Source organism: Podarcis gaigeae (assembly GCF_964106915.1).
Source record: "Podarcis gaigeae genome assembly, chromosome: 2".
NCBI lineage: Eukaryota > Metazoa > Chordata > Lepidosauria > Squamata > Lacertidae > Podarcis > Podarcis gaigeae.
This window is the reverse complement of record NC_139679.1, coordinates 54,938,137-54,952,275: the sequence shown is the minus strand read 5'-3', so window position 1 is coordinate 54,952,275 and position 14,139 is coordinate 54,938,137. Positions and strand designations below refer to the sequence as shown.

Here is a 14,139-nt window from a genome sequence, read left to right as displayed (position 1 = left end):
TCTCTAACGTGAATAGGCTGTTCTTATATTTAGGAACTAACTAGAAGCAATATTTGATTTTACAAATTACTTAGAAAGTAAAGCATTGTGGATAGTCTTCAATGGCTGAAAAACTTGATTGTATCCAATGTTAATCATATTTTGTGTCAACCAGTTGAATAAGTATGACAACCTAGGTTCATTTATTCAAATGCATATTCTAAGTAAAAACAAGCTGAATACAGTCCACAGTTATTAAGGCACACATTCAGTGCCTTAAATATTGAAAACTTGATCTACATTTAGGAACATAAACATCAAAACTAAGTGCTATTGCATACTTTTGAAAGTAGTAAGGATAGCACAAACTCTTGGCAGCTTTTATATTATTTTGGAGCAGATTTTGGGGCACATGGGGGTGCAGGTGGAAAGGGGCAAAAAGAAACCAGACATCCCATTTCACAGATGGATTAACCACTGTGCAAAAGCAGGTGGGCATCTTAGGATGTTGCCCTTAGTGTGTGTTAAACATAAAATGAATTAATCATTATAGTTCAGAAACTTTTCTTACACATTGGTTTCACTGATTTCCAAATTTTTATTTCTAATTGATTTTATATAGTTCCTCCTTATCCTTCTTGTCAATTCACTATAAATGCAACAGTTGGTTTTAAATTACCTTTGATCTGTCACCAGGAACCAAAAGAAGAAGAAATGACGGAAGAAGAAAAAGCAGCTCAGAAAGCAAAACCTGTCGCTACTACCCCTATTCCTGGTACACCATGGTAAGTAACATTTTTTCCCCTCAGATTGATTAGTGTGAATATATAATAAAAAAATTTCTTCCAGTAGCACCTTATACACCAACTAAATTTGTTATTGGTATGAGCATTTTTCGTGCACGCACACGAAAGCTCATACCAATAACAAACTTAGTTGGTCTCTAAGGTGCTACTGGAAGGAATTTTTTTATTTTGTTTTGACAAAGGCAGACCTACCTGTAACTGTGAATATATAAGTACTACTTTTAAATCTGTGCATTCTATTCATAGTGAACATTTTATTCATTGTTTATTTTTAATATAAAATTGATGTTAGATTTACAATGATTTAATCAATCAGTAACGTTAGCAATAGGCTTATATTATACATTTCATGTTGTATAAAGAAAAAATTGGCTTTACATTATTTTTGTATGAGATTGACCAGCAGTTAGCAGTGATCGTAAGTCTACTTTGTTTTTATAAAACATTCTGGTACAGACAGGTACAATTAAGTGCTGTTGATCTTGGCTATAATCATATGCACATTTATCTGGGAATAAGCCCACTGAATACAACGTTGCTTATTTTTGAGTGAGCATGCTTAGGACAGTGTTGTTTTATGGAGTTTAAGAGCATGTGACAAAGGCATTGGGACCTCTGTATTTTATTAACTGAAAGCATGCTTATAGGTTAAACAAACTTTAATAGAGTATTGATAAACCATTGATTGTGGCTTTCCTGTAGGTGTGTGGTGTGGACAGGTGATGAGAGGGTTTTCTTTTACAACCCTACCACACGTCTGTCTATGTGGGATAGACCAGATGACTTAATTGGAAGAGCAGATGTGGATAAAATTATTCAGGAGCCTCCACACAAAAAAGGAATAGATGAAGTGAAAAAACAAAGTAAGAGTAAAAACAGTATTCTTCCTATTTTGTCTTGGTTATTTTGCAATTTTGAATATACTTACAGGTTCATTTTTTTGTGCTTATTCAAAGCAAGAGATATTTTGTGCTTATTTAGAAGCAAGAGAGAACTGCACTGGAAAAAGTTATTGATCAATGCATGACTTCTGGGACTCAGTTGTGACTAAATTAAATCATTTTTGATTGCTAAAAGTAGACTAAGCATATATTCAGTAATGTGAAGATTTACATAATCTTAGGAAGTGCAGGTCCTCTATATTTGATATCTCCCATTGGTTCAAAAGATAATGTTTTCTTTCACTCAACAATTCCCTCTACTTTAAATCCACCGGCATGTAGAACAAAGTTAGGGAAACATGGCTGGTGGTCTGGGATGAGATTTTTTTTTTGGGGGGGGGATACAGGATCCCCTTCTGTGATGTTGGAGATGCAGTGGTTCATCACATCTATGAGCTTGATTTGGCCTTTTTGGTTGGATGGTGGTAAAGGATTAGTGAGATTTCCAATGTAAACACTTGGAATACTGAAGTGCTTTTTATTCTGTATATACATACACTACATACCTTGGGCATAGCTGAGCCACGGCGCAAATTAGTTTCAGAGACCTTGCTGACTGCAGCACTCACATTGTAACAGAGTCCTAGCATCCCGCAAAGAATAACTACGGTGTCATTCCTGAACTATATGGTTCAGTCTGGCTCAACATTTCACAGGTTGTTTTTTTTAAAAAAATATATAAATGTGTCGCTTATGTGTTTGCTGCACTGTGTTCCTTTGGGAGGAAGGGTGGAATATAATATTTATAAATAATAACAATTAAGATTTCACACCAAGCCATAACTGGCTGTTCTATCTGATTTGAGCCTCTGCCTCTGAGGCTGGTATGTATTAGGTTCTGGAAGCTATGGTAGAGTGGATTTTTAAAAAATTATAGATATTAATTGGAAGCATACATTATTATTTTTTAGGAAGTATACATTATTGATCAAATGTTATCTGTTGTTTAATTTTATTTCATAAAATTAATATACCTATTGATTGTGGGGGAAAACCTCAAGGTGGAATATTGCATTCTTTATTGAGATTCTAATGTGTATTCATAGACTAACTTTGCATGTCTTAAAATTAACATGAGATGCATTCTTTACCTTTATGTAGACAACAAGCGAATATAAGTGGTGTGTTTTTTCCCCTGAACTGTACCTATAGGGATGCTAATAGAGGCCTCTCTTACAGTAAAAGAAGAGCATGAAATGCTAGATGAAACAAATGATGATGAACCTATTAAAGCAAAGAAGCGGAAGTAAGTTGTGTATGAAAGGAAAGACTGCATTAATTTCTGAGCTTTAAAGTTTTCAAGTCTGAACTGGGGCTCAACTCTTTCAGTGTGGAAAGCTAAGTTTCCCACACTGCACAGTGGCTTTTGTAGTCACCATATTGAGTGAGATTGCTTGTCTGCAGTATGCCCAAAGTATTGTTGTATGCTCAATCATATTTTTTAATGAATTGTCTGGGGGGTATTGGGCCAAGTTAAATAATCTCTGGTTCCACTGTGCATTGAATAGAATGCATTGAATGGAATCCACCCTGAACATATGTTACCAAAATGATGTAAAGCTAAAGATTTAATTGTATTTTTTTAATGGAGTCTTGTATGCCTTCACTTTCATAGGAAGGAGGAAAACAAAGACATTGATTCAGAGAAGGAGGCTGCCATGGAAGCTGAAATTAAAGCTGCTCGAGAGAGAGCAATTGTCCCGCTGGAAGCGCGAATGAAACAGTTCAAGGACATGCTACTTGAAAGAGGGGTCAGAAACTATTATTGTATTAAGTCAACCTTGGTGTTTCCTGATTACACTGACATTTTAGCCCAAATAATGGAAAAATCTGTTAGTTCCTATATTGTTCTTCTTTCACTGACAAGTTATTCCTGTCGTTAGGATATTCCATACTGTCGTTAGGATTGAAGGATATTGGTTATCTGTATAAGATATTCCAACTCTGTATGGGTGCTAATGATAAGGATGTCCGGTGCTTTGATAATTGGTTGTTGTTTGATTGTTCAGAAGGCACATGTGCAGAATAACTGGTCAAAGATAAAACTAGTGTTCACATTAAGTGAATGCCATTGGGAAACACACACACACCTATTCACCTGTTGAAGTTCTGTGATGTAGGATTGTTGCACACAACTAGTTGGGTGAGTGTGTAATCTTAATTTGGGGAGTTGGATAAATTGGGCTTCTGTTCAAATCTTTATACTACGATAGTTTCACATTTGAAGAGTGTGTCTGTTAACTATGTATGTGTACTGAAGATAAAGTCTGGATTTCAGTAGCATATTTTTTTCATGCAAAATGAAGCCCACAACAGTTGTCTTTTTCAGGGGCAGTTTAGGGAAGTGGAGCATTTTTGGCAACTATCATTGCTATTCCTGGAGCCTTGGTATGGGTGGGACAAGAGAACAGCGCATATGTTTGCAATTGATTTCAAAATTCTCTTGTTAGAGTAAAGAATATCAGCTTTCAGTGTGATTTTTCCAATGCAGTTTCCATGAAATGTTATAAGTTTGCCTTGTTAACCTGTCTTTTTAAAAGTGCTCCAGAGACAATTTCTGTGCAAAACCTTTGGGTTTATTTGGGGTGGCGGCGGGCGGGGGAGACATTGGATCATTTAGAAAAAGAGCTATGCAGGCAGCATAGGAAGTCAGAGTAGAGAACTTCAAGGCTCTCTTTTGATGTGGCAATTTTTAAATGTCACACAGTAGTGGCTATTTTAATGAGTAATTAGATGTGTGTTAGTTCTGTGTAATTATGTAGACGTTTTTGGAGCCAATTAGTGTGGAAATTTGTGGTGCTGACCTCCTGGAGCTTGTCATCTATTAGTGATGAAACTGCTGTAAGGGTTTCAGTTATGGCTCTTCTCTAACAGATGTCCTGTAGGTTTCAAGCAAAATAGCACGACTTGCTTGTCTTTGGGTGAATTTAATTGCTAGGAAAATCAGCACTTTTCTCTCTTCCACTCCATCCCTTTCTATTTTTTTTAAAAGGTTTCTGCATTTTCTACTTGGGAGAAGGAGCTACACAAGATAGTTTTTGATCCCCGCTACCTGCTTCTTAACCCTAAAGAAAGAAAACAGGTAAAATAAAGGCCTACAGGTAAACACAACTGGCCTGTGAATTCTGTGATATCTGGAGTTTCAGATAACAAATGTTTAGGAAATGGGGTGGGGAAAGGGTAAGGTTCCAGGTATTTCTTAAGAAAGAGAACTTGACAATTTCTATAGGTAAATGAAAGCTTCAAACTCAAATGTATGTTTAGGTACGAAGTCCCACACCCCCAAACCATAATTGTCGCAGAGATTTGTATAAAAATATTAACAGGAGTATTTGACAAAGAAACCCTGAATATGTTATTCATACCCAAAATATTCTTGTGTGAAATCTTTTACTACAAAGATGAAAATAAATGGGAAATGTAAAATTTGCAAAAGGGAACAATCAGGATTTATTTATGTACTCTGTTTTAATTTCTTCATCTCCAGAGTGATTATTTAGAAGTTGAGACTTGGTAGAACCACCAGGTTCTGAACCAAGGTGGTCAGTTGTATGTCTCTCATTAAATCATGCACATATAGCCCAATGTTAAGTGGGAATTTTTTCCTCCTATCCTAACTAGTGATAAGTGTGGATACTGTGTCCTCATGAATAAATGATAATTTGATTGCATTAATATTGCCATAAAAGTGTTTCTAGGGTTATTGAGCATTCTTAAATGCTGGCTATGAGGGTATGAAAGAAGAAAGAGCTGGCTCTTTTCTGATAGCTTCTCTTATCTATTAGCTTCTCTTAGTGAGAATTACACTTTTTGGCTTTGATAGAGAAGAATATGTCACTGTCTCCGTATGTAGCAGTATCTTTGGCAATACCCTTCTTCACCTCCCCTCCTGGCTGCTTGAGCTGCAGGACCCCCTTGTTCCATGCCGCATTGTTCAAGATGGGCTTGATCCCAGCTTGAGTGATGACATATAGATCTATCAAAGGGCATGCCATTATCTAATGAAGACCTCTGTGCAATTTAAAAATACAGAAATTCATCCTGATGGAAGGAAACAGTTCTTAAGCGTCCAACTATTTTATGTTCGGTACTGTTGCTGCTGTGATTGTTACTTGGTGCCCTAAAGAACAGTGTTAAAATTTATGTTGAATGGCTTTACATAAAAGTTTTTATAGAGAGGAATATTTCAGTGAGTCCAAGTTTAGTGAAGTAATACTCTTGGGGTCATATATGGTAACTTCTCATACTACTGCAAATGATGCACCCTAGCCTTTCACTTGTCCTTTGGAGTTCTCCCCACTTACAGGGTGATAATGCTCCAAATGGTATACCTTGGTGTTTCTGTAGGTATTTGATCAGTATGTGAAAACCAGGGCAGAAGAAGAGCGCAAAGAGAAGAAAAATAAAATAATGCAGGCTAAGGAAGATTTCAAGAAAATGATGGAAGAAGCGAAGATTAATCCCAGGTAAGAATATCCTCCTACATAAATAAATTTAAAGCTTTTTTCAGGTACTGTGTACTGCTAGACTTGGTTTTACTTGAAGTCCAGTACTATCTTCTGCATGTTTACTGTCATTTAATCCAAATTTTATGACACTGGCTATTTCAGGATATGAAGCAATCCCAAATGCTTGGCAAGGTGTGGAAGATGGATTTATTTGCCCTAAATGTTCACAAGCCATGCCCTCCAATCTGTAGGTTTCCTCATCTTGATTAGCTGTGAAAACACCAACATTACTGTACAGAATATAATAGGGAACTTCTACTCTTTTCCAGCATTATGTAAATATGAAACATATTAGTACCAGAATTGTTTGTGACTTTGAGCAGTATTTTTTAAAAGCTGTCTGTTCTACTTAAGCAAACTACATATGCAAATGGGCCCTAGCTATGACAGGCAAGTTTCCATAAGCTATTCCATAGTCAGCATGGGGAAAGGACCAGGTGGATTCTCTCTACTTAGCTTTGTAATTTTAGGTTGTGAACCGCCCTGAGATCTAAGGAGAAAAGGTGATATACAAATTGAATAAATAATAATAATAATTTTATATTATTTATTCATGACCAAATAGGTTTCCATAGTTCAGTTACATTGTAAGCAAGACATTGTCAATATATTGTTCAACAGTATGTAGCTATCATTTCCTTTTAAAGTATTTCTTTTTGTGTAAACTAGCTAGGATTTACTTTGCATTACATGTTTGTCTGCTTTAGGTTAATACTGTGGTTTCAGTAAAATGCAGTGAAACACCCAAATGTTTCTTCAGAAGTTGTGCTACTTTGCTTGAATTAACTTGATGTCTACAAATGGTTACCCTAAACACACTTATTAGGCAGGGGTGGGCAACCTTTTTTCTGTCAGGGATCGCATTCCCCTAGGAGTAATCGGTTGGAGGCCACATGCCATATGTGGGCAGGGCCAGGGCCAGTGGTGGGTGAGACCACATTTTTTCTCTGTCTTATGCCCCCTTTTCTCTCTCTCCTCTTTCCTGCCTGTCCAGCAGACTGTCAGGGAGTGATGAGTCACTCTCACCAGCAGTCTGAACTGATTGCTTACAAAGAGCTTTTGAGATTAGGCTGTGGGCCACATAAAATAAAGTCAAGGGATTCAGGTTGCCCATCTTTGTTGAACAGTACTGAGCTTGAAAATAATTGCTTTGTTAGTGTAACCATTTTCCTTACTTAGCCTTAATTGTTTCATACTACTTTTTTGCACCCCAAAGGACACAGAAGTATATATCATTTATATATTATGTTTGTCTTCTTTACCCACTGTTGATTAAAACCAATCTCCAAAGGACCTGCAAGTCTTGTTAACTAATTTCCCTTTTTTAATCCAAGGTAACAGTGCCCATTTGGAAGTTTGCATTCCTTAAAAATCATATTTGTGCTTTGTGTGCTCAGAAATCCATGTCCAGTCTTGCTTTTGCAGCTCACTTTCTTTAGTTTAGGTTTACATTCACTTCCAGTCAGTTGAATAAGCTACCCAATTATTCTCTTGTTTTAATTTACCCTACAGCAACATTAGGCGGGATTGCCCAAGTCTAATTATTTCCATGCTGAGATGAAAACATTCGTAGGATTATAATGTCTCACGTAAACCTGGGGCCAGATTAGCATCAGACCTTGGAAAAAGCACAGTAGTGTTTGTTTTTTTCGAGGTAAGTGGCAGTACTATATCTACTGCACATCTGAGAATTGGAATCTGGCCCTGGAGGTGAGAGTACTGTTAATAATTAAAACTGCAGGGAGAAAAGGTGGGAAACCCTTCAGACACTACTGTCCTTGCTCACAGTATTAAAAGAATCTGAATTTTTGTACCATGCCGGTTCTATTTCTGGCAGTGTTGGGTGGCAAAAGAGCATTGTTAAATTTACATTGCATAATCAGGACAGAATGACCATGGAATTTGTCTTCTGCAAGGATTATGTTATATGTGAAGAACTGCATTCAGTGTGTGCAATTTTTTTTTAAAAAAAGTTTTAGTTGGTTCATGTCAACTTTCTAAAAAAAATAATAGACAAACTTTATGTCTTGGACCTTCAACGGTGGCAAGGATACCAATATATTGGTGCCTAGTGTATGTATTCCAACAGAACCAAAACACAGTTGTGCTTTTGAATATATTTTCCGTCTACGAAAGCCCTGCCAAATCAGTACACTTGCCATTTTTTTGCAGAACTACTTTTAGTGAATTTGCAGCCAAGCATGCTAAAGACTCACGATTCAAAGCAATTGAAAAAATGAAAGACCGGGAAGCCTTGTTTAATGAGTTTATCACAGCAGCAAGAAAGAAGGAAAAAGAAGATTCGAAGACCAGAGGAGAGAAGGTAAGATTTTTATATCAAGGATGTGAAAATAGCATAATGGGAGGATTGGGGAAGGGCCCATGCTAATCTTCTAGATTTGCCCTTCACCCCCTCCCCCAAATTATTTTTTCCTTTTGTTTCCCCCTAGTTTAAGCATTTGTATCTTATTTGGAGGTGTGGGGTTGGTCATTTTACTCTGTTTTTTCTTCTAAATTTGGAATAAGTTTAATGTTCTAGAAAATGTACTATAATTTTCTTCTAAATTCATATCTAGGTTTTAAGATCCTAGATATATTTTTTTTGGTGGGGGGACAAATGTCTGACTGGTAAACTCCAAGCAGACCATTACATACCCGTTCTGTCAGGGATGCAAGCAAGGTTTGAGAACTATTTGTGGGCAAATTTCAAAATGCTAACACTTCAGTGGTTTTTTTTAATCTTCCAGTAAATGTATCTTAGCATGACTACTTATCAGAATTAAAGGTCGCCTATGAAAGATTAATGAATTTCAAATGTCATTTGTCTGCACTGTCAATACAAGAGAGAAAGTGCACATCACTGGGGAAGGTGGATGCTACAAAGTATCTTCAAAAAGCGTTAGCATCAAAATATGCAGCAACTTTCTTCAGTGTCCTAGCATACACCTTTGAAACCTAATCATTTCTGGGATTTCTGTTTCCTTACATACTTCTTAAGTGAAGCTAATATAATTTCCTTTCAATAAGTAGCATAGATAGAGGCAAAACTTTCAGGCAAAAGTTACCTGTCGTATAGGAATAAAAAACAGTCACAGCTGAAATGCAAAAATCTTAATATTGCAAAAAATGATAATCGGAAAATCCTTTGAGTAGGATCCAACATTGTCCAAGCGGACTTCCACCCACGTATTGAGTATTTCACTTCCCCACTGCTGCCCTATTGTGTGAGCAAGCATCTGTTCCACACTAGCGTTTGATGGAACTCCTTTGGGAACTGAAAATAAAGGCGAGTGACTCACATAAGGCCACTCATACTAGGCATGAGATTCAGCCCAGCAACTACTTGATGCACTGCTCAGTCTCATAGGCTGCAGTCCTTTACCCACTTACCTGATATTGAGCCCCATTGTACTCAATGGAACTTCTGATAGATATGTACAGGATTGTGCCTGTAGACTCTATGATACATCAACTCTATATGCACCAGAATGATTAGCTTTGTAGAGGTGAACATGTATAACCTAGAACTAGCCTAAATTGCACTTTACTTGTTTTAATCTGTAATCATGGCTTAAACATTATTGTTGCATCTTAGCCATTATCAAAATGAATAGTTAATAAGTAAATTATTTTATGTTGCATGAGCTACATCAAACAAGATTTTGTGTTAAATAAATGTGTTTATCTTTGCATCTGAAACTAATTATTTCTTTTCTCCCAAAGCCTCTTGTAACCATTTTATGTATTCTGTTTTGTAACAAGTGGATAGATTTTACAGTTTTGTGCTGTGCGGCCTGTCAATCAGTTCAGTCTGACAGCTGTCAATCACTGACACGCAAAGTATTATGGGATTCCCTAGTGAGGAAAGAATTGGTATCTCTGTGTGGTGACTTTAGCCTCCCGCAGTTCCGGTACTTTACATTTTTTTCAGTTTTTTCCTTGTGAAGTGATGAGAGTTGTGCCCAGAATGTGTAAACTGCAAAAAGAGGAGAAAAATCCTCCTAAATAAAAGCAAAGTATTTTCAGCCATACATGCTTTTTTGATTCCACAAGAAACATAAAAGTTGATTTAAAATATGCTTAAAGTGTTAAGTAAAGCTTTCTCAGCCAGTTCTTCTCTTCCCAAAAAGAGGTTTAATGCAGGGGCAGAGAAACCTGTGGCCCTCCAGATTTTGTTGGACTCCAATTCCTATCATTGCTGGCTGGGGGTAATGGGCATTGGAGTCAAACAATATCTGTAAGGCTTCAGGTTCTCTATCTCTAATTTAATACTATAATTTTGTGATTTCCCACAAACCTTTAAAGTAAGTGATTTGGGTTTTGTTTGTTTTGGCATCTTCCAACTCTGTGGTTCACTTGTTTAGTGAAATTAAAGAGAGAAGATAGCAAAGTTCCCTTAGGAATAGAAATATGACTATTTGTATGCTGAAGGAAGAGATATAAGGCACATCAACTAAACTGAGGAGTTTCATCTTTCATAAGTGTATTATATAGCTCCACTCAGTAAGGTCTAACTAAGCTGAAAGTTGCCAGGTCAGTACCCTATAACTCAACAATTCTGCCTCCCTTCCTTTTCACTAGAAAAACTTCAGCGACCCCCCCCCCCAGCTACCATGTCTATGTTGTTTTTTCCTCCCCAAAATCAAGCCAGAATAGAGGTACAGTTTCGTTACTGCATTTATGGATTTAGTATCTATAATCTTGGATTTACGCTTTTCATTTTCTACTTTGCTTTTCCTGAAGGGTGACAGTTTTCAAGTAAAATGTGGTGTTCTCACCACTGTATGAAACCAGAAAACCTGCATGTTTCCTAAACCCTAGAATTATATTAAAATATTAGGAGAATGGATTGGCTGGATTTGGTAGAAAAGTCCATGGAAGGGTTGCCTTTAGTTGGAATACTGTATGTTCCTGCAGCACTAGGTGGTAAGATCATGCTGGCTTTCAAGTTAGAAAAAGGAGGGCAGCTGCTGGTTTCTAGAGAGACGGGTGCATGCTGTGTAGATGTCAGGCAGGTTTGTTACTGTACCTTCATTGTGTTGTAATGTTCTGAAGCCTTCTAAATGAATCCCAGTTAAATTATCACTTGAAGATTAGCTTTGTGTACAGTAGAAAAATAGCAATAATTGATTAGGTGTGCCTGTACAATGACCCTTACTTTAAAGATTTCCACAGAAACACATTTTGTTTTTAATTTTGTAAGTGTTGTTCTCATATATCTGGCTTAGAAAGCTTTCTATTTTGATACTAGTTGCATGCTGTGCTTAAGTTCAACTTTGGAATAACAAATACCATTAAAAAATAGCTATAAGGTTACTGAATATTTTCTTAAATACTACTCTGATAAATCTGCCATTGGTGGAGAAAAAAATTGCTCTACGCAGTGTTGTGCAGCCTTTTCATGATTTTATTTGCCTTTGAACTTTAAAAAATTCATTGTCCTCGCATAATACTGTGCCAAGAACCAAACATAAGTGTTGAGGGAGAGCTACAGACTATTAGCATTATTTTTATGTAGTAATTAATAATTGAAGGAAGCTAGAATGCAAGTTTTAATTGGCTGGTAAGGCATCAAGGCATCAAGCTGCACTGTTAATCATACTTAAGTCATTGAGATTTGGTGTCCTATAATGCATTAAGACTTGGGGTTGCATGCATGATTTGGGTTTGGGGGTGGGAGTTGAGATTTATAATATAGCCTGTCTTACAATGGAATAATATCCATTCTAGAGCTAAAATAAATATGATCTCTCTAATCTCAGAAAGAAGCTGTGAATGCTCTTAAAGCGATAAACTTGGCCCCTTGGCAGGGCTTAGCCATTTAGAAAGATAAGATAACTGGTAAAAGGTTTCTTAATGGTCAGAGGCCTGATTACGGGTGAGCATAAGTTGTTTGTGTGAAGCATCTTCCCATGTGATTGCAGCAATTGTACTATTACTATCTAGCAGCCATGCATGGGGCAGAGGTGCCGGTGGCAGTGCTAGAATAACTGGGAGGGAACGAGGTCAGGAGAGCTCTGGTTGGCAGTGCATCTGTGGAGCTGCCACCAACCTGGAGCTGCTCCAGTCTTGCCACCTCTCTGTGAAGCACCACTACCTGGAGGACACTCCACTTCTCCCACATACATGCACAAACCACTGTTGATGCTATCTCAACTCCTGAAAAGGTGGGTTTTCACTGTCACAACAACATGAGAAGTTGATTCATCCAAACAGATTATGATGTGCTACTGTGCCTTGTAGTTACGTGATTTCACCCATCCAGGTGACAGTACCAAAGGCTCTGCAATGACATCCCTGTCATACATAAAATTAAGAAAATTCCAGAATTTCCAAGGGAAGCCAACAGAAAAAAATAACTTGGGAGAGAGGGGGAAGGAAGAAGAGAAAAATAATGCTTATGTTTTGCTGTACTTGTTTATATGGAAGGGAGAATTGTTTCATGAAACATTACATTGTAGACTGAATTATACTATTATGATTTATGCTTGCATTTAGCCAGATAACTATGTTTGGACAACTTCTCACTATTTTGTATGAAACTTAATTGAGCCCTTCATACCAAGTTTTGAAATCATTATCCATTGCTAGCTGCTACCAATGGTGTCCTTGGAACATTAATGAGCCCATTTTTACGCTCGCATTTAAATATTGATACTTTATTCTATGATTCTATTCCTTAATTCAGTGAGTTGTTACTTAAAAGTGCAATGAGAAATCTAAGGGTGTAGCCCACCAAGCATTGCTTCTGTGAACCAACAATCTTCAGTGGATTATACCATGGCTAGAATCCAAAAGTATAGTATACACTTGTGTTCTAGAGCTCTGGACTACTTATCAAAGCAGGCTCTCGTTATAAGTGGTGTGGACTTAGACTGCATGCACACACTTCCTTAAGGTGGAAGGATTGCACAAATGAACACATATGTCCCACAGTGCACATTACACATTTGTGTTTCCCTGCCATGCATGTAGAGGACAGTTTCAGTAAATATGAGGACTAGTCCCATATTTACATTCTGGGTTTCCTGTGCAGTTACTGCAGGAGCAATACCAGTTGTGTATATAATGCACGCTCTTTTAAGTGGAAGAGCAGATTAGAGCTGCTGTTGTAGGAACTTCTCAAGCAAGCCCTAACTATTGAGATGGTTCTCTTCGACATGTGTAAGCACCCTCTTTAGGTAATGTCCTAAGATTCTCATGACTGTGCAGTAGCCTTAAAGGAATTAGTCACATTGCATTTTGAAGGCTTCTGTATCATGTTTTAATATATAATCAAATCTCTCTTTCAAAGTGGCAGTGGATTAAATTTAAAGTTTAATATTCTAATGGAATCATCTAGTTTTGAATCTATTAAATTAAAATAGTTTTTGCTGTACGGTGAGTCTGCTTCTATTTATTTCTAAATTACACTGCAAGCATTCAGAAGTCTAAGTGACTTCTTTTGTTCCCTTTTTCTTCCTTTTGTCTTATGTTTTGAAATATAGATCAAAATGGACTTCTTTGAACTGTTATCTAATCACCACTTGGACAGTCAGTCTCGCTGGAGCAAAGTGAAGGACAAAGTAGAGACTGACCCTCGTTACAAAGCTGTGGATAGCTCTTCACAAAGGGAGGATCTTTTTAAGCAGTACATTGAAAAAATAGCCAAAGTACGTGTGTTACTAATGAAGCTACTTCCATGTGCGTAGTATTTCACTGATGAAGCAATTGACAATAGACTTTGGAATACCCCACACAAGCATAAATCAGTTTTTTTAGCAGTGGTAGGAATTGCCCCATAGTCTCAGATTGGGGTTCTTACTTACTTACTTACCTATTTATATTGCCTTATAAAACACACTCTTGAGGTGACACATGATATATATTATATATAAAAAAGAACAAGAGCACAATCTGGAAGGC

At 37.1% G+C, this 14,139-nt stretch overlaps 1 protein-coding gene and 1 long non-coding RNA gene across 20 annotated transcripts in view; one reads left to right on the top strand and one right to left on the bottom strand.

The window, feature by feature from the left end:
- The window catches only part of TCERG1 (transcription elongation regulator 1), a 36,072-nt gene that overhangs the window by 14,071 nt on the left and 7,862 nt on the right, over positions 1–14,139 (top strand). For 12 of the 19 annotated variants that reach the window (XM_083728224.1, XM_083728225.1, XM_083728237.1 and 9 more), the window contains 8 exons: positions 676–764; positions 1,488–1,648; positions 2,879–2,972; positions 3,342–3,477; positions 4,719–4,808; positions 6,074–6,192; positions 8,407–8,557; positions 13,722–13,886. In XM_083728224.1, the coding sequence (XP_083584350.1) occupies positions 676–764; positions 1,488–1,648; positions 2,879–2,972; positions 3,342–3,477; positions 4,719–4,808; positions 6,074–6,192; positions 8,407–8,557; positions 13,722–13,886 (1,005 nt within the window). The remainder of the gene's footprint in view (positions 1–675; positions 765–1,487; positions 1,649–2,878; positions 2,973–3,341; positions 3,478–4,718; positions 4,809–6,073; positions 6,193–8,406; positions 8,558–13,721; positions 13,887–14,139) is intronic. The other 7 variants (XM_083728238.1, XM_083728235.1, XM_083728232.1 and 4 more) reach the window with 1 other exon arrangement.
- On the bottom strand, positions 10,873–13,715 carry LOC310839642. Its single transcript, XR_014561577.1, has 2 exons — positions 12,426–13,715; positions 10,873–12,385 (listed from the first exon to the last, which is right to left on the bottom strand). It is a non-coding gene; the product is annotated as an uncharacterized lncRNA (long non-coding RNA).